The sequence below is a fragment of the Ammodytes marinus genome (genome assembly GCF_949987685.1).
Source record: "Ammodytes marinus genome assembly, chromosome: 11".
Taxonomy (NCBI): Eukaryota; Metazoa; Chordata; class Actinopteri; order Uranoscopiformes; family Ammodytidae; genus Ammodytes; species Ammodytes marinus.
The window spans coordinates 7251813-7278975 of NC_137215.1; the positions used below are offsets into that span (position 1 = coordinate 7251813).

The 27163-nt window shown below is 43.5% G+C and overlaps 1 protein-coding gene across 2 annotated transcripts in view; it reads left to right on the forward strand.

The window, feature by feature from the left end:
* Positions 1–27163, forward strand: part of dlg5a (discs, large homolog 5a) — a 45443-nt gene that overhangs the window by 14660 nt on the left and 3620 nt on the right. The window contains exons 4-29 of one of the 2 annotated variants that reach the window (XM_080036291.1): positions 307–450; positions 1284–1467; positions 2895–3154; positions 3685–3997; positions 5125–5355; positions 6287–6471; positions 6614–6739; positions 8236–8368; positions 8529–8656; positions 9122–9297; positions 9814–9917; positions 11144–11236; positions 11650–12741; positions 13673–13793; positions 16446–16590; positions 17161–17294; positions 17484–17573; positions 18282–18450; positions 20155–20317; positions 21259–21392; positions 22281–22445; positions 22852–23035; positions 24279–24427; positions 25664–25834; positions 26453–26643; positions 26756–26899. In XM_080036291.1, the coding sequence (XP_079892417.1) occupies positions 307–450; positions 1284–1467; positions 2895–3154; positions 3685–3997; positions 5125–5355; positions 6287–6471; positions 6614–6739; positions 8236–8368; positions 8529–8656; positions 9122–9297; positions 9814–9917; positions 11144–11236; positions 11650–12741; positions 13673–13793; positions 16446–16590; positions 17161–17294; positions 17484–17573; positions 18282–18450; positions 20155–20317; positions 21259–21392; positions 22281–22445; positions 22852–23035; positions 24279–24427; positions 25664–25834; positions 26453–26643; positions 26756–26899 (5129 nt within the window). The remainder of the gene's footprint in view (positions 1–306; positions 451–1283; positions 1468–2894; positions 3155–3684; positions 3998–5124; positions 5356–6286; positions 6472–6613; positions 6740–8235; positions 8369–8528; positions 8657–9121; positions 9298–9813; positions 9918–11143; positions 11237–11649; positions 12742–13672; positions 13794–16445; positions 16591–17160; positions 17295–17483; positions 17574–18281; positions 18451–20154; positions 20318–21258; positions 21393–22280; positions 22446–22851; positions 23036–24278; positions 24428–25663; positions 25835–26452; positions 26644–26755; positions 26900–27163) is intronic. The other variant, XM_080036292.1, reaches the window with a different exon arrangement.

Sequence of the window (27163 nt, forward strand, 5' to 3'; positions counted from 1 at the left end):
GAGAGAGAGAGAGAGAGAGAGAGAGAGGGCACCAACTGGCTGCTTAATTAGGTTTAATGTGCTCTACGTACCAGATGTTCCTTTTGCAACACATGATTAAAATCCTGCTTTGCTCACACCAGTGCATACTTATTTGATTTTTTATAGTTGATTATATTCAGACAAAAATGTCATTCCTTTCTTATGAATTCTCATAATACAATAGTAAGGGCAACTGTCTTTTAACATCGCCACCTTATCGTACAAGGCTGCTGGATGGAGTGTTAATTTCTTGCTTTGTCCCCCCCCCCCCCCTCTCCCCTTAAGGCCAAATTCCAAACCCAGTCACGACTATGAGCGTCTGAAGAGTCAGTGTATGAGGGCCATGGCAGATCTGCAATCTCTCCAGAACCAACACACCAAAACACTCAAGCGGTGCGAGGAGGCTGTCAAAGAGGCCGACTTCTACCAGTAAGTCCATGGGAGAACCAGCGATGAATGTGTATTGGGACTCTCGGGATTAGTGAAGCCCAAATGTTGTTAGCGAAGGGCGGGTGAACACACTGTCACCTGCCACCTGCTGTTTTTTCAGCGTAGAAATAATTACGTTTTATTGCATTGTTTTACTGGAATTGTTACAAATAACTGGCATGGTGTTGCAATTATCCTAATTGAAAGAACATCCCTGGGAGCTGCAGATGGCTTTAGAAGGGAACTGGCACTACAAAAAAAAACATGCATGGTTTTAAAAGCTTAGAAATGGGGCATTTGTTTGATTGAATCCATCAGCTCATCTCAAAGTCAAAAGGAAAATTGCTGGGAGCATAAACGCTGATCACACGATGTATTCGCTGTTGGAGTGTGTAGCTTGTTAGAATATGTTCCAATATGAAGAAGAAACAAAACTGGAGTTGTCAAATACATTTTGATACTCTCCATATTATATATTTCATTATTTTAGCCCTTTATTTAGTAAGTTTTACATGTTGCATATCTCCTGCTTTACTATAATCCACCATCAGTGATAATGGTGATTGCTTGCTGTGAAAATCACTTTTTGACTAAATCAGTGAATATCTCCTCACGATCCGCTACCTGTCAGTACTGTGTGTGTGTGTGCGCTGAAAAAAAACGCCTGTGTTTTCACACTGAATTTTTTTCAGCACACACACAGTCGGGTATCAGATCCTGAAGAAATATTCACTGATTTTGACAACAAGCATTCTCGCTGACTCAAGTCAAAGTTTGCCTTCTGTTATGTTTATTTGCACCTACAATGTCTATGTGTTCTGCTCTCTTTGCAGCATGCTGCACAGCCGTGTGTTGGGCGAACAGACACAGCTGACGGAGGAGATGGAGACACTCAGGAGGGACAGCACCCAGCTGGTCCGAGAGCACAACCACCTTAAACAGAGCTGTGAGGAGCTGAAAAGACTGCACAGCCAAGACCAGAAAGAGTTGGTCGACCTCCAGCAGCAGCAACAGCAGGTACAACACACACACACACACACCACACACACATATGGGTGTCTGCTGTAGTGCTGTAGCAGACCAGATGTTATACAGGCATGAATTGCCTTCAGAGATAAACTGTTATAGCACAGACGCTAGACAATATATAAAGTCAAACTGCTCTCTCCACAAAAAAGCTATTTGTTCCTTTGCTACCGCACTGCTATAGTGCTGAGGGCGATTCACTCTTTATATTTTGAAGTTGTGCATTTTGGAAGAGTAAACAATATTGCCTGTCGTCTTCTATGCAGTGAATACTTTGTTCTGAACAGCACAAGGGTGCTGTGACCCGTACTGGACTGCTGTGCACTACAGTCTCTACTCAGCGCCCATGGGAACACTGCGGTAGTTAAGAGCACAGGGCAGCCAAGCAGAGGGAAATGCATACAGAGCACTTCTGAAAAGGGCAAGCACACAAGAAAAGGGGCTTTGGTTCGGGCAAAGGGCACACTGACCCAAACCAAGTTGCTACAAGATCAGCGGTGTAGGGCGTGTGTGTGTGTGTGTGTGTGTGTGTGTGTGTGTGTGTGTGTGTGTGTGTGTGTGTGTGTGTGTGTGTGTGTGTGTGTGTGTGTGTGTGTGTGTGTGTGTGTGTGTGTGTGTGTGTGTGTGTGTGTGTGTGTGTGTGTGTGTGTGTGTGTGTGTGTGTGTGTGTGTGTGTGTGTGTGTGTGTGTGTGTGTGTGTGTGTGTGTCGCACAGAGGAGGTCAATGCAGCCCTCGGGTAACAGCAGCTCTGTTGGGAATCAGGAAGACTATATCAGCAAGACCTCGCAAGTAATGAGACATCCAGTCTCACAGGGGATGAATTATGGAGTCTGAAGGACACTCTCTACACATAAGAGAGTCAATTCTGCAGGGCCGGCTATTTGGTTTTTACTTGCGTGCCTAAATGTAATTTCTCAGAGCCATTGTTTACCCTGGCACAGGATTTGCTTGGGCTGTAAAAATAGAACCCTGCCTACTCTTTGATGCCATCTGCTGCTAAGATGTGGCACAGCAAACAAAGCCTTGGCATCGAGATTTTGAACGCCAACGCAATGACGTATCAGCCAATAATGTAATAATAATAGTGAATGTAAGACATTTTAGATTTTTAATGTAAGAAAAGCCAAAAATGTAGCAACACTATAACATTTCTAAACCAATAAAATAACATATGTTTGCCCATAATGAAGAGTAGTGTTGTGTTTGTGTGGTCAGGTCTTTAGGAAAATATTTGATAGTGGCAATATTAAGAAGGTGTTATTCTTTATAGCCAATAAATCACTGCATTATCGGCTTTCATCACATTAAAAACTGAAAATGTATTAGGTTATTGGCAGTTATAACGTTATCTGCTCTTTTTACATGATTGCCTTCTACAACATATCACATGGTTTTTATCCCGCCCCCCCCGTACCAGGTAATGAGAGAGAAGGGCTCGTCAGAAGTGTTGAACAAACTGTACGACACGGCGGTGGACAAGCTGGAGGGGGCCAAGAAGGACTACGACGTCCTGAGCAAGCGCTTCAGTGAGAAGGTGGCCAACCACAACACAGACCTGAGCCGGCTGGAGCAGGCCGACGAGGAGAACCGACGACTGCAGAAACAGATGGACGCACTGCTCAAACAGAGAGACTCTGCCATGCACTACCAGCAGCAGTACTCCACATCCATGAGGAGGTGAATGGGCTTATAGCATGGCATTCGCATACAGAGAACAGAAACACATTAAAGACTTAGTAAACTCAAATCCACAAAATCCTTCTAACCATGTCATTTGGGCAGTTAGTTGCATGGTCAGCATCTGTAAAGAGTCAGGCTAATTTATCAATCCAAGTTTAAAGGTATTGTCATTTAAGTTTGACAGACTTTACAGAAATGTGGTTAAGATGAGGCGGGCTATGGTATTGTTCTTATGACACAATTGGTATTTTGAACCAATCACCGCAGTTCTTTGCCCCAACAACCTATAAAAACATTGACTGTTACCATGGAGCCCGTTTGATAAGGCCAAGCCCACACAGTCCTGTCAAACGGACAGTAAAAAAGCAGTTTTTTAAGCAAATTTTATAATAATAATAATAAGATTTTTGTAAAAGCTTACTACACACACCAAACTTTAATATCATATATGGACTATTACTATTTTTATGATTTGCAAATGCTTTTACATTGATTGAAATGCTCCCCATCTTGCTCCTTCCTCCCAGGTTTGACTCTGTGCAGCTAGAGCTGAACAAGTCCTCCTCTCAGAACAAGGAGCTGCAAAGAGAGATGGAGCGGCTGCAGTCTGAGGTGACGCGCTACAAGAACCTGCAGCTTAAAGCAGCCAAGGACTGTGAGAAGTACAAGGAGGAGAGGGACTCTGTGTTCAACGAGTATCGCCTCATCATGAGCGAGAGGGACCAGGTCATCAAGGAGCTGGACAAGCTGCAGACGGAGCTGGAGGCCGCAGAGGCCCGGCTGAAAAACACTTCCTCAGAGAGAGTGGTGGCCAGTGAGGAACTAGAGGCACTCAGACAGGTAACTGGCTAAAGAGTGGATGCAAAGGGCAAAACCCTGTTTATATATCAGTTATAGCTAATGTTATCTTAATATCAAAACATAATAGTCTTTCTTATACGTTGTCAAAAAACATTCCAGGCAAGATATCAAATATTTTGGACAAATTACTCAGGTCCGATTCCCCGCAGACTAGGCTGAAATAATTCACGTCAGGCAGAACAGAAAAGCCTGTGTTTCCCAAATTATGCTAAATCAATGTTGACTTTGCTTAACCATCGTCATGTTATTCACCTGACATTGCTGCCACGTGCTAGCAAAGATCTTTATGACATCAGACGCTAGTGTCGTAAAAACACAACTGATTTTGTCCAAAGGGGGCACTAGAATCAACAAAAACTGAAAGTTCCTTATAGTCACTTTTCAAATTCTATACAAAGCACTTTGGAATAAAACTTTATTCGTTACTCATCTATCTAGCTTCCCCAAGAGATTGACTGTCATACTAGAGAGTTACTGAGCAAATTCTCTCCTCTGTTAGAAGATCTTTTAATGCGTCTGTTCGTGACTTGGGCCACGCAACTACTTCCCTGTCACTTGATCAAAGGCCCAGGACACTGCACAGAAATAGTTCAGCTCCACCGCTTCATATTTGAAGGATATTCCAGAACACTCTGTCTGACAGACGAAAGGAATCCATAACTAGTGTTGTATCACTTTGCGTTGACCCTCAAATAAATTCTTCACATCGCATTAAAGTCAGCGTGTCGGAGAAGGGATTTTTTTTAAGGTATATTCTCATAACTTAATAAAAAAACTTTTCTCACTTGGGAAATTGGATCCCTGGAACACTGTTTGACTTTAGAAAGATACCTGAAAACTTTTTTCCTTTTTTTTCTTACAGCAGCAGGGTACACAGTTTTGTTTACAAACATATTCAAGTCTTCCATTTGGTTACAGATGCCTCAAATATAATTTTCTACTGCTCTATAGTGACAGAATTATTAAATACTAAGTCTTACCAGTACATGTAGAGTAAAATTATGTTTTGTAACCTAACTGTAGGCTCTGCAAACGTAAACAAACCCCTCTCCCCTGGTCCTACATAGTGCACCTTTTAATAACTGACGCCTATTGTTCCATTGCAGGAGTTGAACTCTTCGCTGGTGGACCGCGACAGGGCCATCTGTGAGAGGAATGAACTGCTGGAGAAGTACTGCCACGAGGTGAAGGACAAAGCCGAGGCCCAGAAGGAGCTGAGCCAGGCCTGTAAAGACATCGAGATGGTGAGGGAGGAGAGGGACGTGGCTCGCAAGGAGAGGACTGAGGCCATCATTCAAAGGGATCAGCTGCTGCGGGAGTACTATCAGGCCAGACAGGTAACACACAGTCAGCCCCAGCTTTAGACTTGACAGTGTAAAGTCTAGAGGTTAGACACATGATAAAGAGCCTGGTGCATGCAGGCACCTGTCAGTATGGTGGATTACAGTCAGCTGGACTGACCTTTTAAGCAGATGTATGTCATTCATCCGCTCTGTCTGGACTGTCTGCCCACTAGATGTCCCTCTTAACAGTCCCTCTGCAGCTCACATGTACTTGAACCTTCTAGACCTTTTTGAAGAGGATCTGGATAGTCTCCACATTTTCTCACAGGGCGGTTTAACACAATTTTTGTTTGCTTCCTTGGTTCGCACTAGATGCGAGAATGATAAATTGCTTCTTTTTCACCGGCTTTGGTTCTCTTTCACACCAATCATTTCCCCTGGTTCCCCGAACTGAACCAAAATGTGTGGGACGGTAGCAATAACGTAGTTCCTAAACTTCTCCACAATTGGTCAGAATTTCCATATGGGAAAACTACAGAAAAAAAACTAGAAGTAGATTGTTTTCCTCATCCCAGAATGCATAGGGGCGGCAGTGGCGAAGTGGGTAGGGAGTTTGCCTCTGGTGTGCAGGGTCGGAAGTTCGATCCCCCGTCTCCCCGCCACTTGTCGAAGTGTCCCTGGGCAAGACACTGAACCCCGTATTGCTACCGATAGTTAGCTTAGTTAGCTTAGCACCCTAGTGCTAAGCCTACCCTGCGTGGTAGCTGCTGCTATCGGTGTATGAATGTGTGTGTGACTGGGTGAATGTGTACAAAAACAATGTAAAGCGCTTTGGGTCTGTGATAAACGGAGATATAGCACTATACAAGTCCATTTACCATTTACCATTACCATAGATAGGGATCTTGATTAGTCCCAAAAATAGTCCGGTCATTGTCCTCACCTCAAACCCATGTTCATACATATACTCGCTCAATGTTCTCAGAAACAAGACTCGGCCACCCTGGACATGGAGCGAGCCAACAAGGAGATCGAGATGCTGAGGAAGCAGTACGAGGCCATGTCCCAGGAGCTGAAGGAGGCCACACAGGAGGCCGAGGTGGCCAAGTGTCGACGGGACTGGGCCTTCCAAGAGAGGGACAAGATCGTGGCAGAGAGGGAGAGCATAAGGTCAGTCTGTGTACATGTTAAACACTTCTCCTGACAGAGATGGATGGCACACACACACACACAAGGCCTTTGTATCACTTGTGAATACCCTGCTCCTCTGAAATAGACTCATCATTTATTCTCTCCTGTCCTCTCCCCTCAGGACCTTGTGTGATAACCTGCGGCGGGAACGGGACCGGGCTGTCAGCGACCTCGCCGACGCACTGCGTAACCTGGACGACATGAGGAAACAGAAGAACGATTCGCTGAGAGAGCTGAAAGAACTGAAGTAAGTCTTTGCAAAGGGTTCTTCTTTAAATTGGCTTGAAGTGTTTAGTCTATTTTATATTAATTTTTTTTATGGAAAATCCATGTGTTTTTCTTCAACAGCTTTTCTAGGTGATTGTCAATATACATTTTAAGAATACCTTTCCATTTTACAGATACGGCAATGTATAAAATCATATTTTTTTTTTCATATAATGTATATCATTTAAAGCTTCAGAGTTCAAAGTGCTGGGAAAGTGCTTGAATTGTAATCTTAAAAAGATGTACGAACCCTGATTTGGGCGACCACAGTGCAACTTCCTGCATGGCACCGTCTTTGTCTGCATAAGCTGCTGTTCTTCTCTGTGTGTGTGTGTGTGTGTGTGTGTGTGTGTGTGTGTGTGTGTGTGTGTGTGTGTGTGTGGCACGGCCTAAGCTGTGATACTCTGCCTTTGGAGACATCGTGAGACATCGTGCGGCTCATTTGTTTGTCTGGCGCCATTTCCCTATACCCAGATTATAAATGTAATCCCAAAAAGCGCCAGTGTTTTGGACACACATACCCAATTGGTTTTCTCACTCTCTCTCTACCTCCCTGCATATATGGACGTGTTTTATATTGCATGTTAAAGCCCCCTCTGCTGGCTAAAGTGAATATTACAACCATTTACCAGCCAAAACACAGCATGGTGTATGCAGTAGGCTGTGACTTTGAGAGTTTCTTCCTCTATCCTCTTTAAAGAACAATGTAAGATTGGGGTTTTAATGTCACAGCTACCCTCAAGGCTTGCCTCAGCAGGACACCATTCATCTTACTGACAGCAGGGCATTGTGTGTGCATTCTACTTTTAGTTTTCTTATGAGTAAATATAAAACTTGATTCCCTAAACACAAAACGGACAGTCTTTGCCAGTGTGAGAAGGGATGTAAGAAATGCTAGAGTGCAGATACAAAAAATGTTTCTCCTTAAATAAGTCAAACATTTTTATAATTTACTCTTTACATGACAAAATCACTTCTTGTCAAATCAGTCAATATCTTCTCACAATTCGCTACGTGTCCACAGGCTGAGAAAAAAAATCTGTTGTGTATACACAGCCTAGGCTCTGTAAATAGGCATGTTGATTGCTATGGTGGGCCCCCTTTGTTTTCATTATAGTATCTAGGCTGTGGATTAACACTGTTTTTTTTTCTGTTCAGCACACACACAACACACACAACACAGGCAGATCGCTTATTGTGAAGGAGATATTCACTGATTTTGACAAAGTGATTTTGACAACAAGCATCAATAGAATCACTGGCTCTACCTGTTTTAATAAGGATAACGCCGAATGTAATTATATTCCAAACATTGTGTTTGGTTGAAGAAGTATTTTCCGGTGCACAGACTGGTTTATGTTGCCATTCTTTTCTCTCTGTTGTCTCTGCCCATCTGTTCTCAAGTGTCCCATCTTTTGACTACAAGTGGCAAATCTGTCTTTTGACTACAAGTGTCATGTCTGTTCTTTTGTTTAGGGAGAAGATGGAGAGTCAGCTGGAGAAGGAGGCTCGCTTCTGTCAGCTGATGGCGCACAGCTCTCACGACTCAGCCATCGACACAGACTCCCTGGAGTGGGAGACAGAGGTGGTGGAGTTTGAGAAAGACAGGGTAAGAGCTCAGCGCCGCTCAGCTCCCATTACCGGGAGTGATTTGGTGACGCGCCAGTCTCCTGAAGAACCACTGCAGCTGCCAAAAGTTGATGGTATTGCCATAAGTGTCTCCAAACAAACGAGTTCACTGACTTTTTCATTTTGCCTTTTATTTACAGGATGACATGGATTTGAAGGCACTTGGGTTTGACATTGCAGAGGGGGTAAACGATCCGTATTTACCGGGAGATTGTGGAATATTTGTTACGAGGGTGGACAAAGGAAGTATCGCAGATGGAAGGTTAAGGTACGATTGGCCTTGAGAAGCTCTCCCGTGTCTTGTTTCACTTCTGGATAAATAGTTAAATAAATGCCTCAATGACCATGTTTACATGCACAGCATATTGTGATTAAGGTCCATATTCTGGTTAAGATTTTTTTTTCAAGTAAGGTGTTTACACGCGCAGTATTCCCCGTTTAGTTGTCGCTCTGCATATTCTGAGTGAACCGGGGACATACTCTAGCGTGTTGTTTTCCGGCAATTATTACTGTCCCATCCGAGGAAAATGAACACTATGTCATTATCGTTGTCTTGCATTGTTTTGTCAGCACAATTGGGCAAAGAGTTATTACATTATTGGTTCAGAAATTGTATTACTTTATTGGAGGGTTACTACATTAACAGTTTTTATTACATTCAAAACTGAAAAAATGATAACGTTATTGCCAGTTATTACATTATTGCTCATCATGCGTCCTCTTGTGTCTCCAGAGTGAACGATTGGTTGTTGAAGATCAACGACATGGACCTGAGCAATAAAGACAGGAAGCAGGTGGTGAAGGCTGTGCTGAACGGAGGAGGGCTGATCAACATGGTGGTACGGAGACGCAAGTCTCTGGGAGGAAGGCTCGTCACTCCCGTTCACATCAACGTCTTGGGCCACAAAGGTACATCGTAGCACTAGTATTGTGGTTGTTCAATGTAGTGTTATTCAATGTAGCTATACGAAGAACTTTGAGTTTTTCTTGATTCTAGTACGACACCAGCACCTGCTTTCCTAAAGATCCTTGCTGGCGCATGCCGCCGGCGCGTGCATTTGTTTATGAAGCAAGTTTTCGGTTAAAGAGAGACCAAAGATGCATTGTGATGATATAATGTATTTGTATGTGTGACTATGTAAGCTTAATAATGGTAATATGGCAATGGTAAAGCAAAGTAGACTTTGATTTAGTACACAGGAAGTTCCAGTCTGACTGTTGTAAATAATTTTGTCTGTATTCTACGAAATCAGACCCGTAGAAAGGCATCATTTTAACTATATCTTTTTTTTTTCGGGATTTTCGCTGATGGTCTCGTTTGCTGTTACGAGTCATTAATGATAATCAGAGGAAAAATTAGACGGTTTCAGTAACCTTTTAAGAGGTTATTCATAATAGCTTCTAATGTCTCCTCCTCTATTTCAGACAGTGGCATTGGTCTGGAGAGCGGTGTGTTTGTCACTGCCCTCGTCCAGGGCAGTCCAGCAGCCAGGGAAGGCTCTCTCACTGTTGGAGACAGGCTGATCGCTGTGAGTCTTTGTTGGAATCCGTCCCTATTTCATTTTCTACCCCACCACTGCAGCTCATGTGGGCTCATTTTCACTCTTTAATCCAGGCCATGTTCCATTCCAGTATCCCCCAAACCAAACCCCCAGATAAAGTGGGATTTGGGTAGAAGGAAAAGGAAAATCTCCTCCTTTTTTTATTGATTAAATCGGAAAACTTGCAGCTCTAGAGGCCTAAGTGGAATTTTCTTTCTCACACACACTCACACTCACACACTCACACGCAGCTGCAATATACTCATGCTCAAGGGAATGGAACAGAATGGAACTTTGCATCTCCATCTTTCTCTTTGAGAAGTGACACCGTCTCCTATGCTAATCCGACAGTAGCAGCACAAATCCAAACTCCCCTGCCTGTTTAAAAATAAAGCATGAAATTCAAATTCTTTTTAAATATTTTAAATCCCAAAGCACGTAGATATCTTTGCAGCATAGTGGGTCTCCCCCATTCAGCCAGGGGACTGATGTATGATAAATGATAGCTCAGCTGGAAACACATTTAGCAATGGTTAAGTACAGATAATGTGTTAAGAGATCTTATTCGTGGACGAGTATCGTATTTTATCAAGCCTTGTGTGGATGTTAATCACATTAGTGTTACGGGTTATATATAGCTTGTTAAACCCTTAATTGCCTTTGCAAAAAAAAAAAGAAAAAAAAAAAGAAGTGCTAAATCTGCGATGAAATATGCATGGGGTACAACTGAATGTCGTTAGCTGAACCCCATGGCTTGAAGATAAAGAGACTTGATTTGCTCTAGGCTGAAGCAGAAAGTTCTTTCTTTCCTCAAGTTGATAAATCAAAGCCATAATTTATGAATCACTTTGCCCTTCAATATCTCTGACCCTTCAAGGAAGACAAAAAAAAAACTCAAGTTGAGCCCATTGTGATGAAAATGTGCAGATTGCAGTGGGATGTTTCTTCAGACTCAAATGTGCTAGCCTACATTTATTGTGGTTTTTCCACACCGCAGCAGAGCGAGACACGACTCAAGCCCCAGGCATTCTTCATTTTCCGGAGAAATGTCACCTGTATGTGTTTTGTAGATCCATTTTGATAGTACTGCCACCACAAGACATTACCACACGCCTCGGAGGGAAAGCGGGGGGGAAATGAAAAGGTTAATGTGCATTGTTTTAGTGTTGAAGGACCTGTTCTTATTTCAACAATGTCTTTTCTCTGCTCCCCAGATAAATGGCATTGCTCTGGATAACAAATCAGTGACAGAGTGTGAGGCTCTGTTGAGGAGCTGCAGGGACTCTCTGAGCCTCTCTCTCATGAAGGTAGGACACACACTCATCTTACTTCCTGGAATCCTTTACCACTTAACCTATACGAAATAATCTTTAAGAAGTCTTCTAATTTTCGCATGCCCTTCATATCAGTTTTACCACTACGGATTTAGAACTGTAATAATCTGATGAATTAAATGTCACACATAATGCTAATTTTTCAGTTTAGAAATTGTAATTTGAGTTTCTACTGGGAACTCATTTTATGGTGAATTAAGATAACCTTTATATATCTCAAAGTGCTATTTCTGACCTCATTTTGTCCTTAACCTCTGCTAAATAATCTTTTAAGAAGTCTTCTTATGCTTGTGCATGCCCTAGAATCTGATTTATTCATTCACCTGTGTATCATCTTAAAATGTGTTGTGTATAATCCCTCCATCCATCTATTCTCCCCTTCACAGTTCTTCCCTCACAGCACATCGGGCCAGAACCTCTTTGAGAGTCTGCGCGACTCCTCGGAGAAGTCCAACGGGCGCATTCACCTGTCGGAGCTCCACTCGCGCAACAGCCGCAACCTCAAACACAACAGCTCCACGCAGACAGACATCTTCTCCCCGGATGTCGGCGGCAGCAGCAGCACCAGCACAAGTAGCATCTCCGGGGACAGAGGGAGGAAAAGCAGAGGGGAATCAGACGAGGTATACTGTGAAATGACAAAACCATTCTCCACTGGCTCCCTCCACGCCACTAGCCTCCGGCCGGCCTCAGACCTGGGCACAGGCCGCTACGGTCCTAGCGCCTTCCAGGAGTGCTGCCCGTACTCCAAGGGGCCTACCTCCTTACCCTTTGAGCCCATGTCTCCATCGGACTGCATCACCGTCGAGACCACCCTGGAGAAGAAGCACAGCGGAGGCACGTGGCCCAAAATGATGGTGGGAGGTATGTCGGTGGCGCCGGACACCAACAGCCCCATCACGGCAGCGGCACAGCTCTCCATCTACAAATCGCCCAAGCAGAGGAAGTCCATCTTCGACCCGGACACTTTCAAACGGCCCGAGACGCCTTCCTCTAAGATGGAGTACATGGCGGCCAATCAGATGGCGGCAGCAGTAGCATTAGCGACAGCAGCAGCAGCAGCAGCGTCTCACTCCCCACAGTCCTCCAAGACGGAGTCCCTCTCCTCCTCGTCCACCCCGACCCCTCCCACGCCCCCCACGCGCAGTGACTCCTTCAAGTTCAAACACAAACATCAAAGCAGCTCCGCGTCGGACTGCACCATCACCTCTGAAGGTAAGGGAGAGGCGGCTGCTGTAGCCATGGCGGCAGCAGCAGCAGCAGCGGGCGAGAGCAGGGAGAGGAGCGAGCGGGAGCGAGACAGGAACGGGAACCACTACTTCCTGGACGGCAAAGTGCTGACCTCCAGGAAGTCATGTGACGAGGACATCGGCCGGACCAGAGGGGAGGAGCCAGAGGTCAAGAGGCCACGCCCTAAATCTGCCCCCGCCCTACGACGCAGGATGACCCCCCAGACCATCACTCTACCCACCTTCCAAGTGAGTCAATTTAAAGGTGGAGAACGCTTGTTGTCAAAATCACTTCTTTGTCAATATTGGTGAATGTCTCTGTGAATCTGTTCTGTGTGTGTGCTGAAAACAAATCTGGTGTAAATACACAGCCTAAGCTCTGTAAACGAGTATGTAAACAAAGGCGATCACACCAACTCACCGTAACTAGCAACATACCTGTCATTGTTGACAGAGCCTAGGCTGTGTATAAACACTGGATTTTTTTGTCAACGCACACAGGGACAGGTCATGAGGAGATATTGACAAAGAAGTGATTTTGACAAGATTGGTTCACCAGAATAGCCGACACCTTTAAGGCCTCAAACACAGATCTACTCTGTCTGTGGTGTATTTGTCTCTGAAAGCTCCTCCTGTAATAATGTACTTTTGCCTGCACAAATTCAAGGCAGTTAAATAAGATCTATGATCTTCCTTGAATAAAGAAATGAGAGCATGTTGCCTTTTTGAGTAGCGTTTTGAATTCACAATCTCAAATCATCCCAGTGGACCAATGCATCCATTTTGTAATAGAATTTACAGCCCCCGTCAAATATTCCGCCTCTGGGACTTTTGCATTGTAGCCAGCGTGTCGGGAGTGATTGATGCTTTCTGCACTGGCACAGCCCAGCCCCGAACCCAGGAGCTGAGTCAGTGTCGGGGGGGGGGGGGGGGGGGGACTCAGACAACCACGCCTGGCTAGCTCCTAAAGGCCCTATAGCTCACCGGAGAAAACGCCAGTGGGGATAAATGTTCATTTTACTGTTGCGAGACATCCGTGCTCTCATTTTTTTCCTCATACGCTACTTGTCTGCAACATAAGGTTAGAGGATTCACTCCCCTAGACATAATGGTGTTTTTGTTACCGTGCAGAGGGGGAGAAAAAAAAAGTAACCGTTTGTTTTTCTGTCATCCATCACAGAGCTACTCTAACGACGAGCATTCTCCAGAGCCCAGGGACATGCTGCGTTCCTCCCCAAGTCGCTCCCACAGGCACAGTGTTGGGTTCGTCCCCACAGTCTACAACGGCTCCCTACCTCCCAGTGAGTCACTCAAATGTTTGATTAAAGCCCCTGGGAAACCAAATCCACTACATCCTTCTAACTATGTGCATGATAGTAAGCATCTGAAAAGCTGCATCTGATGCTGCTTAGGCATACTTATCAATCCAAGTTATAGATATTTTCATATAAGTTTAAGTTTAGTTGAGGCAGGCTATGCTTTGGTTCTTCTTACTACACACAATAAGTAATTTGAACCAATCAGGGCAGTTCACTGACCGAACGTTCTATAAAAACAATGACTGTTGCCATGGAGACTGTAGGACAAGGCCACTCCCACACAGTCCTGTCAAATGTTCTAGACCAGGGGCCTCATTTATAAAGCTTTGCGTGGGATTCACGTGGAAGCTGGCGTACGGAAGAAATGTAGGATGTACGTGCGAACAAAAATATTCGGATTTATAAAACTGTGCGCACTCACGTCCTACGCCTGTTTCCCTTTATAAATCACAATCGACTCTAAATGTGGCGCAGCCTTTGCGGTCTTCACGTACCGCCCATATTTACCCATACATCGTCATCCACACGCCCAAATTAATATCATTTACTGAGTGCATGAAGGCGGTAGTGGCAATCGCCGACTGAAAGGGAAATGGAAAAATAGACTCCACACGGTGTGGATCACTGCGGTCACGCCGAAGTACCCGTTGGAGAAGTGGCGAACAGGGAAAATGTAGTTTGGTGGCAGTGTGAGCGTAAAGGCGTCAGAGTGCAGCCTGTGGCGATCTCTGTGAACTCTGTGGCCGAAATAAAAAGAAGTGATCCGACATAAAAGTGGACGCAAACAAGTGCATATCCTCACACAACAGTGTTTGTGCCACGAGCGGGGGGCACTGAGACCCCCCATGAGATACAGATTCGGAGAATTTATCCCGGGGCAGTGACGGGCGGCGGAGGGTTAATAATAAACTTCACAGTCCCTTTCAAAACACAATTGCGAAGTGCTTAAACACAAAGAAAAACACATAGATAAAACGGACTAAAAGCCGTGAAAAAAAATCACAGTAGCCTATGTGATGTACAGTAGGCTTATCATTAGTGTATGAAAAGGTGCACTCCTTGTCTGCCTGACTGAGGCATCGAGAACAGCGTCAGTGTAAAAGTAATAGGCTGTATTCCACCTCAATATTATCAGAATTAATTCCACAACATGCAGATAGGTTATTCTTTAATAACTGCACAGCTTATTCGAACGTTGCTGTTTTGTTTTTATTTGTACTCGTATATCTCCGTTTGTAGGCTATGTAAGATCCTAATTCGTTTTGTTTTTGTTGGTATCACTCCATGGAAAAATCCGTGGAGGCATTTGTTCATTAGTTGTAAGAATGGCTTCATCCGTTTTGCAAAGGAACTCTCAATATATGATAGACCTACATGGCTTATAATAGGCCTATCTGGATTAATTTTACACAAACACATTCGTTCTCGCACTTCATACATGTGCCGACAGAGTCGCCGTTTCTCCTTTCTCCACTTTCTGTGCGTACGCATGGGTCAGAGTTTGCGTGGAGGACCGCACATCTTCCTGTCAAGTTTGGTTTTTATAAATCCCAATATTTGCTTAGAAATTGGCGTGCGCCCTCTTCTGGGCGTACGCCACGTTTATAAATGAGGCCCCAGGTGTTTTCAAAGTGTGAGAGAGTGAGCCCCCCCTCAGAGAACAAATTTCAGCGGAGCCCCCCCCCCCCCAATTTTTTTTTCAAAATCCCTGTGTTTTGAAAGATCTTATCATTATTTTACACATTTTAAACATATTTTTGAAACATTCTAAACATCTTTGTGCGTTTTTAAACACATTTCTTTAAACATTTTAACATCTTTATCGAAGCATGTTTTTGTTTAGCTTTTTTAAAATACATTTGAACATCTTTATCCAGTGTTTTAGTCCTTTAAGCTATTGAAGAAAGACACATGGATTTTCCATAAAAATATTTATTTAAAATAAAATATTATGCAGGGTCCTCTGGGTTGGACTTGGAGCTCTTTTTCTTTAACAAGACATATTTATCTGTAATATAGTGAATGCATTTAAATGCAGTGAGAGGAAGCAGAAGAACTCTTGTCCAGCTATCTTTATTTCCACAGACAAGGCTGAAATAGGCTATAGACTATACACAGTGCATGGGAAACTGAGGGCAGCCCCATTTTCAAATATTTTAAAATAAACTCAATACACACTGTGCATGGACGTTAATGTGACGTGATCAGTTAACCTCGGATTATCTCCCAGATGATCTGATTTAATTATTAGGCTATTAACTATCTAGACCAAAACATTGTATTCCTTTTTTGTAAGATAACTTAATATGATGTTAATATCAAAAACATTAAAAAAAAAAAAATTCATCACATCACATATTAATCCGCGCCCCCCCTGCGCCCCACAGTTTGAAAACCACTGTTCTAGACAGTAAAAAAATATATTTTTTTTACTAAGCTTATCATACGTATGAACAATAATTTTCAATCAGATTTTTGTAAAAGCTTATTGAGACACCCAACTTTGATATCATATATTGATTTTGATTCTTTCAGACCAGGTTTCCAGAGGCTTTGAACACATGCTTACCCACCATAATCAAAGACTCTAACATGGCGTTTGTGTGTGTGTGTGTGTGTGTGTGCTCTTGTCAGATTCAGCCCACCGAGGTCTATCTCCCTGCCCGGCTGTGACGGCCGTGATGAGGAACCCAGTGTACACGGTGCGCAGTCACCGCGTTCACACCAGCAACTGTCCATCCGTCGCCTCGCAGATCTGTCACCAGCACACCCACACCAGGTTAGCTCCCGTTTCACACTCACCGCCTCCTTGACCCTCCTTTCAAGGCTCTGTGTAGTTTATGTCAAGTCAAGTCCAAGTTTATTTATATCACAAGTTTCCCCAAGGGCACTACACAGTATAATTGAATTGAATAGCACATTAAAAACAAACTCGGTTGACCAAAGTGCTATATAGGCACAAAAAAACAACCTATGTAAGTACATAAAAAACAACTAGATAAATAGGAGCAAAATAAAATGTCAAATATCAAGCTGAACTTGTATTAAACTCACAGGATTGTCCATGTAGTTCTTTGATCAGTCCAGTGTTTCTTATGGGGCAGCTGCTATGAAGACAAATACTTTTTAATGAACCCATTTCCCAAAGGCAGATTCACATAATTATATTTTGATTAGACTGGAAAATTATTCCATAACGTCACTTTGCCTTTAATATTGTGCTGCTGTGTTTCAGCCTCTGCACTGTGAATTTAATTAACTCTGACCTGTGAAATATCTTGCATGTTCAAATCACTATGTAAGTAAGCATTGTTTCCCTAAGGCCTTTTTTATCTTACTCTCTGCACAGCCCACAGCACCAGGGTCGTCTCAGCCTGGACCTGAGCCAGCAGAAGCGCGCTGGTGACTTCTCTGAGTCCTCATCCGCACGCAGCAGCAGAGCTTCACACGGTACAAACTCACTGCCCTCCAGCGCACGCCTTGGTCAGTCTAGCACTCACGCACGCACGCAAGCACACACACACTGTCTCTCTCTTTCTCACACACACACACACACACACACACACACACACACACACACACAAAGGTCACCAACTTACTGTCCCTTTCCATTTTCTATTCGGTTGTTACGTCACAGTATTTATTTTGTGTATCATCTTATCTCTCCGCCAGGTTCTTCCAATAATGTCCAGTACCGCACAGAGAGGATCAAACTCCCCTCCACTCCCCGCTACCCGCGCTCCATGCTGGGGTCAGACAGAGGTACAAAAACCCACACCCGCCACACAAGTATCAAAATATGTTAAAGCCCCTTAGATCAAACATCAATGCAACTGTAGGTCCAGCCAAATTATATATAATTTTTATTTAAATTCTGTTTCAAAAGATTTTTTTTTTAGCTTCACTGAGTTGTGAGATCAGTTTCTTCTAACGTTTTCACTTGAGATTTTTACCCCTGGCAGAAGGAACACAGGAGCCCCTGGAAATCTAATTCAAACACCTGAATTAACCCCTTTTGATCATTTGTGCAACCAACCCCTTTTGAACCGTTCAGTGTTTTTAGCCGATGGTTGGCACCAAATTGGAGACACTTTTATCTCCCCTGCACAAGCTGGTGATTTGCATATTGAGTGGTCAGAAAGAAACGTAATGTGTCCAAGTGTAGGTCGTCTTCAAGCAATTTTAAGATCTCAATAACCAAACGTCCTCCTTAGGTAGTATATATATTTTATCTTCATATTTTTATTTGAAATAAAAGGCAAACTGCTCCGGTGAGATATGGGACAAGTGATATGTTTAGTGCCTTTCTATAAAAGCTCTACATATCACAAAATGATGTGAAGTTCCAGTCGTAGTCAATGTGGTGTACTCGTTTCAATGGGCATTTACCCGACACGCCTCTCATATAAGATGTAAATGTCATATCAAACTGCACGCTTCCTTATTCTGCTATTCATTCTCCATATCCAGGCTCCCTCTCGCACTCTGAGTGTAGCAGCCCCAGCCTCATCACACCTCCACAATCGCCACTCAATCTGGAGACGTCCTCCTTCGCCAGCAGCCAATCACAAGGCTCCATTTCCACATTACCTCGCATCTCCGTCAGCCCTCTGCCAATAGGGGAGCGCAGGAAAGACAGGTATGCACCGGGAACGAGTGCTCCGGGTGAAACATTTTTACAAAGCAATTACACTAGAATCCTAACCGCCCCATGCATAGCTGGATGAAGTGTCTGCGCTATCACAATGCTACCGCAAATTAGCTTGTTGACATATTTTTCACCACTTTTCATTTTGGTATTTCAAAAATGTACGCTAGTAGGAAATTGAAGGATGCCTATTCCAGCCTGTGTGTGTGCGGAACAGTAATGAGGGAGGATAGCTCTACAAGTGGTGTGGCATGTCGGGTGGATGATGGAGAGTATGATTAGGAGGATCACTTCAGAAGTTTGGTGCAATATGGTCTGTGTCGCCCCTCAGGGATCCTCCTAGGCTTTTTCAAAAGGCGTTGCCAAGCAACAGGTCTCTCACGGTCAGAGCTGTGAAATCCCTCCATTGAAATTCAGATTGAAAACTCGTTCAAATCATTTTCTGAAAGTCTCTTACTGTTTCCAAAGGAAAAAATACAATATGTCGGAATTTAATTTTACTTTCCTCCAACATTTCTGTCTTGTTTCGCCCACAGCGCTTTAAGTCTTTTACTCTGTGACTGTCTCTGTGTGATATCTGTCCTCCATTTTCCTCTTTATCTGCCTCTCTGAAAACCTTCCAGATCTCTTTACCGTAACCGATCTTTTCTTAGGATTCCTCTGGCTGCGAGGCCGAGGAGGTTCTCCTCTCTCAGAAGCCTCAGGTTCGTTCTTCCTCACGGTTTTAAAATTCCAGGGAATGCCCACCACCCTTCTGCCCCCCCTTCTCCCCGCCCCCCCCACACAAGGTCACGTCGTTCCCATCCTTCAGATCCTTCAGTGCAGTTGGGTAGATAACACAGGAGGAGCGGAAACAGTCTTCCAATGCACTATATGGAATGCAACAGGAAATGTGTTTTTTTCACCCTGCTCAAAAGCGCGGCTTAATTTTCCGATTGCTACTTCTTTGCATGCACTATACAGTAATTACCGCCTTAGGACACACCCACAAAAAAAATATTCCTGATTAGCTACACTTTAAAGGTTCACTGTCATGTTTGCACTACTTGTCTCCTCCCCATGTCGGAAAACTCACTTAAATCTCAGATATCGCATGCAGTGTCCACACCCTACGATGACTAAATGGTCAAAGTGCATGTCTGTGTTTTTCAGCCAAGTCACTGTCTATTCTGCAGTATCTATGTTATGCAATGGTATTATTATGCAGCCCCAGAGGTTCTGGCCAATGTTTTCTGTTTATTTTTACCCCTGTGTCTCTGGCTGCTAATCCATTCCTGTTATCTACCTTCATAGAATTGTATGCCATGTGCACAGCAGCCAACTTGTCATGAAGACACACAGCGTTCATGCAAATCTCCTTGCCTGTTATTTCCTGATGTTGTGTACACAGTCTTCCTATACTCTTGAGCTGATCCAGCTTCTTCTGGAAGTGGCTCTCTGAAACGATGATCAATTTACAGGCTTGGGGAAGGGATGTGTAAGCTCAGGCTCCACAATTCTTGAACACAACTACGCCTTATGTTTAGAATTTGGACCATATTTTACTACAGCAAAAGCCTGAGCAGCTAGCAACACTCAACAGAGCTGAAAACATATTGTCACCTCGCCCTCTCAACTTCCTCCCATGTGGTATCCTGGTAACTGCTTTTCTGAGGTGCTGTTCATTTATACACATTTTTTTCTGTTTTGCTCCAGGCCATACTTGGAGGAACCACGCAATGTCATCGTGCACAAAGGTGCAGAGCCTCTGGGCATCTCCATCGTGGGTGGAGAGAACGGAGGGATCTTTGTCTCTAAAGTCACTAGCGGCAGCATCGCACACCAGGCAGGGCTGGAGTATGGAGACCAATTACTAGAGGTACGAACCACCAATTGTATGTCCAAGAGGTTGAAGCTTGAATCAGCATAAATAGCAATGCATTGTACATGCCTGCCAGGTGGCCAGAACAGTACAAGAGCAGTCTAATACTAAATATATGGTTGCTTCAAAAGGTCCCATTTCGTTTTGCTGCCTACCGCAATTAAATTTTTCTGTGCAGCTTCCACTTCCTTGGAAACTGTATTCATTAGTTTTGTCACGGTTCCCAGTATGTTAATACTTGCTGAAATGCATTAACTGGAAGGGTGTTTTCAGTACAACCGAAATGGCTGTGCAAGCTGAAATGCTGTCACATCAACAGGGCATAAACTGTTCTTGTGGATGTTGCACAATTTGAGTGGGAAAAAAAACTTGAGTGGGAATGTTTTTCAAAGTTAATTCATTTATCCTACCAAAACTAGTACATTTCTAGTTACCGAGCTTGTAACTGCTTTACTGTCACAAAAAGTACTGGACCCTTTAACAGTGCTCATTTCTGTCACGTTCACTCAATAAACCTGTCCATGAACCGGTCCAAGTGGCTTTCTGCTGAACTATGGGCACTCTTCATTTTTCACATTACCCAAAACATAAAGGGAGTGATGAAATGAAAACCACCTCAGTGTTGGTGAGATGACATCATCTTGATCTTGTAAATTTGTTCATGATAACCATGATTTGTTTGTAGATTAAAATAAATCTAAAATCAATAAAACAAATGAGTGTCTTTACATAAACCACAAGTAAGCAATGCAGTGCTTGAACTCTTCTGAATTACAAATGGGACTACAGATCAAGGAAAATAAAAGCTGTCTGGCTTATCACAGCGGAAATATAGTATGGGTATCTGCCACATGCCCTGTTCATATCTCTGATCTTTGTGGTAACCCCATCTCTCCTAAATCTCTTTCCCTAATCACACTGTTTCTTCCTGTTCTTAGTATAATGGCATCAACTTGCGTAACGCCACCGAGCAACAAGCCCGTCTCATCATCGGCCAGCAGTGTGACACCATCACCATCATGGCCCAGTACAACCCACACATGTACCAGCTGGGCAACCACTCTCGCTCCAGGTAACATCCTGTTTGTAATAGAGCTTTACTTGTGTATTCTATATTTGATGTATTTTAATTTTGACCTTGTGAAGCACCTTGAATGGCCCTGTGTCTGAAATGTGCTATATAAATAAAATTGCCTTGCCTTGCCTTGCCTTACAATGAATATATGGTTTCCCAGGTTTGCTGCTTGGCTGATTTTTAGAATCAGTTGCATTAAGTTTTTCATATTGTTTTCCAAGGCCAGGTGTTCTCTTAATGCATTTGTAAAGGTTTTTATTTTGCAACACTGAAGCCAGAAGATATATATTTTTTTTTCCAGCTGAATGAGCATAATGGAATCTCTGCAGAAGCATTTACTCACCCCGGAGCAGAGTGTAAAGATGTAGTTTACTGTAGAGCTCTTCATCTTTGTAAAATGCATTGCACAGCTTTTCTTTGGTACCCCAGTATTCATCAAGGACACCATGCATTATCCGGATGAAAAAATTAGATTTTACTGTTTAACATGCCTTAACAGTTTTTAATTGGACTAATTCTTCTTTTGTCACAAATATTAAAGGCCACACATTATTCTAATTTTCACATTCAAAATTAGAAATTTGGGTTTCTGCTAGAAGCTGTTTTCATGGTGTAGTGTATGACATCATAAGAGGAAAGAAATCTGACTGAAGTTTGTGAACACAGGTTTTCAGAAAGGTGGAGGTGGGGAAAAAAAGAGAGGCTTGTTTTGTTTCATACTTTGGGGAGTCTATAGTCACAACGGCTCCCATAATAATGTTGAAAAAAAAAACATAATTTGTGACCTTTAAAACCTAGGGCCTTATGTTAGTCATTTTATTGATGGAATCAAAGGTTTTCTATGTTTTTGTCAGTTAAAAAAAAAAAAAATTTTTATTGGTGCAGCTCCCGTCTGGAGCCCATCAGCACTCAGTCGACTCCCCGGGAGAGCGGAGCCGCGACCCCTGACAATCACTCCAACATCGACACCCTCAGTGAACAGGACGAGGGCACGCTCACCCCCTCCTCCAAGCAGACCACACCCACTGCCAGCCCACACAACTTCATCAGGTAAACCTCCTCTACACACAAATTTAGAAAACTGCCATTTTGTATTATTATGATTTTTTTATTGTGTGTATTTATCAATTTCTCTATTTTAATGGTTGCATAACACATTTTATTTATAACTGTTAATATTTTTTGTCTTGTGCTGGTTGTCATGAATCTGTGTGTGTGTTTTTAGTTTTATGTATGTTAGCCATGTGTGAGTGGGAGGCCTGGGACTGAGGGAATAAATAGAAAAATATGATGTACAAATCTGTACTACTCTAGTTGTCATAAAAAAATAAACCATGAGTTAAAATAAGAAAGGGGGGGGGGATGGGGACACCATAATAATGAGTTGAAATGTTTATATTGTGCCACACCATTACACTTTCACTAACTCTCCTACCTTGCCTTTGTTTACCTGCAGAATGCCGTCAGAGGGCGGCAGGAAGGTGGGTGATGCGCGGCTTGTGACTGTGCGTAGGTCTGGTGTGGAGGTGGGGGTGACCCTGTGTGGGGGGAACCTCCGGGGCGTCTACATAGAGAGCCTGGATGAAGACAGTCCAGCCAGAGGGCCGGATGGACTGCTGCCTGGGGACCTCATCCTGGAGGTTGGGACGCTTTTACACACACACACGCACACACATAGACACACAACCTGTTGCCAGGGAATTTCATAAAGTATGTAAGGAGACTTCATCAACTGCTTTATATACTCATGCTTGTATCTGCTATAGAGGGCACCAAGGTCATGTCCTCAGTCATTTGTTCTTCAGGGTTTGTTTAAATGTATTACAGTATGTCATTAAAAGCTGTATTAAAGCTGACAAGATAATTATCCCTGCGTTGAGTCAGCGATTCTAGAAAACGCTTTTTGTCAGAATCACTTTTTGTCCAACTCAGTGAATATCTCCTCACGATCCGCTACCTGTAAATACTGTCAGTGTGCTGAGAAAAAAATTCTGGTGTTCATACACAGCCTAGGCTCAGTAAACGGGTATGTAAAAAAAAGGAGGGCCATCGTTTACAGAGCCTAGGTTGTGTATAACACTTTTTTTTCCCCCTAATCCTGGCTAAGGCCTTGTTAACAGTATACTGTGCAAATAATGATGATTTCATGTAGGTTTTATTTGGTCATATTTACAATTCTTGAGTACGTACATATTTGGTCAGATGGGTAACAGACAGGGAATGATTCTGTTTCACAAATGTAATATCTGTGGATTTGTATCAAGACATTGAAGAGCGGTAAGTGTAGTATGATTTTCTTGAAGTGATCTCAAAGCTAAAGTCTTATCAAATGTTGCATAGCTTTGAAGGCCCTAGTTATTTTAGACTGGAGCGATGCCAGAAGTCGCTGGCATTTCTCTCCTGTCTGTCATTGTCCTTCATTGATCTTCCCCTCCTCTGTGCTCCCTCTCTCGGGGATCCAACCAAAACACCACACACACTCATAATAGACAATTCCCTGGCATGCTCCCACTTCAGCTCCCACAAAGGGACTGTGCTATCCAAATTGGCCATGGAACTTGTTTGTTCATCAGGCTTGCACAGCATCAGTCCATCCTTCAATCTCCCATTTTGTTTGTTTTCTTCCCTTGTCCCCCCCGGTGCACGGCCCCAAATCAATACCGCAACACTTTAATACAGCCCAAAGCCCCCGGAGGAAATATAGCTGATTCACTATAGTGGAGCCTCTGCACAGTCACGGCAAATGATTTCGTAACACACTCGCCCCAAATTTTCTCGTTTCTTAGGCGTGAGTTTCTCTCATTTTCAAAAAAACTGTGTAGTTAACTTGCTCTCGTGCCTCTCTCAATTTACCATCCTCTCGTCACCTCTTTTGTCTTCCAGTACAACTCGGTGAATATGAAGAACAAGACGGCGGAGGAGGCGTACGTGGAGATGCTGAAGCCCGCCGAGACGGTCACACTCAGGGTGCAGCATCGGCCGGAAGACTTCAGCTTGCTCAAAGATGTCCCAGGAGATGGCTTTTACATTAGGTAAGGGCTTGTATACATGTGACACATGCACAAAGATAAATCGTGTTTTTTTTTTTGTGTTACTGTTCTCTCTCTCTCTCTCTCTCTCTCTCTCTCTCTCTCTCTCTCTCACTCTCTCTTTTTTTTAAATATAAATAAATAAAAAGAACCACTCTAATTTCCCCCAAGCAGCCATGCCTTTGTCCATGCTGCTATATATAGAAAACCGCCTCTGGAGAGCCCGTCGGACAAGCTGGAATCTTTCCCATCTTCAGCCAATTATGTCCCAGATCCACTGTGTGTGTGTGTGACTGCAATGATGCTCATCACGCCATACATTTAGTTTGATCTAATCTCCCTTCTAAACTCCACACACCAGACCCAAACGCAACGGCCCCATCCATTTTGGGTGTTCTGTGTTTTCCAGGGCCAAGTAGAAATACATTGTATATGATTGGGGGGGGGGGAAAAATATTCTGTCGGGGTGTGGTCTCGCCGCAGCTGCCGCAGTCACTTGTCATATAGGCAAGTGGTCCTTGTGATGTCATCTGCAGTAAATACACTGGGCCCTGCACGGCTGTCACACAGATAGGCTGTTTGGCACTGACTTAAGAGGCTCCAAACAGGAGGCCTGTGCTGTCAATAGATTTCCCTACACTTCTTTTTCTTGGCTTCTTCTCTAGCTCTCCAAATCTTTATCTTGTGACTCTTCCCACCTTTCTTGTCTCAATACCTCACCCACTCTCCCACTTTATCAGCGTTGCGCTCCCTTGCTACTCTACTCTTTGCAGGGTTACCCACGGGGTTTGAAAGCATTACAAAAAGCATTGAACTTAATATTCTCAAAAGGTCTTATAAGTATTGAACTTCCTTTACAAAAGTCTTATATTGTTTGATTGCCTTTTTAAATACTTGGAGAGGTGTCGTTATTTGACGAATAAGCACTTTTTGATTTAGTTATTAAGATTTAACACCCACTTAAAAAAAGCTATTGTAACATTATATCAATGTGAGTATATTAATGTGAGTTTTTAATAAATGTTCCTTAAAATGTGTCAGTTTCCATTATATCCTTCCTACTTTGCCAGTATGCCCTCACGTTGACATTGCATTTCATTGTAAGTGGCATTAAAAAGTCTTAAATGTAACTTTGGAGATCCCTGGGGGCTCCGTGGTCACCCTCTCTCTCACTTTATCAAAGTTGTGCTCCCTCACTACTCTTCATAACTCCCCATCTATCTGGTTTTATCCCTCCAGAGCACTTTACGACCGCGTGGGGGAGGCCAGCGGGGACCTGAGTTTTAAGAAGGATGACATCCTGTACGTGGACGAGTCGTTACCAAAGGGCAGCTTCGGCACCTGGATGGCCTGGCAGCTAGACGAGAACGCACAGCAGATCCAGAGGGGGCAGATCCCCAGCAAGTACATGTGAGTGGAGAATGTCACGCACACGCACACACACACACACACACACACACGCACGCCCATACGCTGGGGGAGGGGGGGGGGCAGTTTGTAACAGCTGTGACAACAGTCTATGTCATACTGCTGGCAATGCAGGAATCGCGTGTAAGGTCACGTCTCTTCCGCATGCTTTTGGACTGTCCTTTTGCACTTATTAAAGGGTCCTCCTGTTGTCCTCCTTATTGTGTGTCTCTATAGACATACATTGATGGTTTTCAGTGTAGTTAGTTTAGTTCTGAATTTATTTTAAATTGTTTTGTTATATAACTTTACTAGGCCTGATTTTTCAAACTAACTTTAATCCCATAACAACACGCCTTACCTAAACGCAACAAATTGTCTCTTGAATCTGCAAAACAATTCTCTTAATTCTTTTTAATTTTCTTAAAAAAATAAAGGTTTTAATGTGTTGGACCACCAAGTGAAATTCCTGTCTACTTCTGTACATTTGGCCGATAAAGGGATTCTGAAGTCCTACTTTAAACAGTGAAGCATTAAATACACAGCTTACTTCTGTGCAGTTCTTCAATTAAATATGTTTATGTTTATTTCCTGGTGTGCGTGTGTGTGTTGGTGGTGTAGGATGGACCAAGAGTTTTACCGAAGACACAGCATGACAGAAATGAAGGAAGACTCCGGTAAGACTCTCTCGGCGGCGGCCCGCAGGTCCTTCTTCAGGAGGAAACAGAAACACAAACGCAGCAGCTCCAAAGACAGCAAAGAGATGGTGGCTCTGGACGCCATCAGCACTGACTCCATACCCTTCCTTGACGGTGAGAAGAAAAAGAAAAGTCTGGGAATTTTTGTTTAAAAATGGCCGCAAATAGGCACCACAAGCATCTTTACTGGGCATTACATTTGATTGATGTATGTTCTTTGTGTCAGACTGTGTGAGCCTGGCCTACCAGCGGGTCCAGAAGGTGGAGTGCACCTCCCCTCGGCCGGTGCTCGTCCTGGGGCCGCTCACCGACGCCGTCAAGGAGATGCTGGTCAAAGAGTCGCCCGGGAAGTTCTGCAGATGTGTACTGGGTGAGAACAGCTCATCCACATGTGTGACAGTCCTACAAAGTCCTACTGCAGCTACATTCTAAACACTTGTTTCATAATCCGGCATTGAAAATAAGCATTAATTAGTTGGAGTCAGTGATTATGGTAGAATGCTTGTTGACAAAATCATTTAGGGAATATATCCAAATGATCTGCTACCTGTCCTCACTGAAAAAAAAATCCAGTGTTAATACACAGGCTAGGCTCTGTAAATAGGTATGTAAACAAAGGGAGCCCACGAGGAAG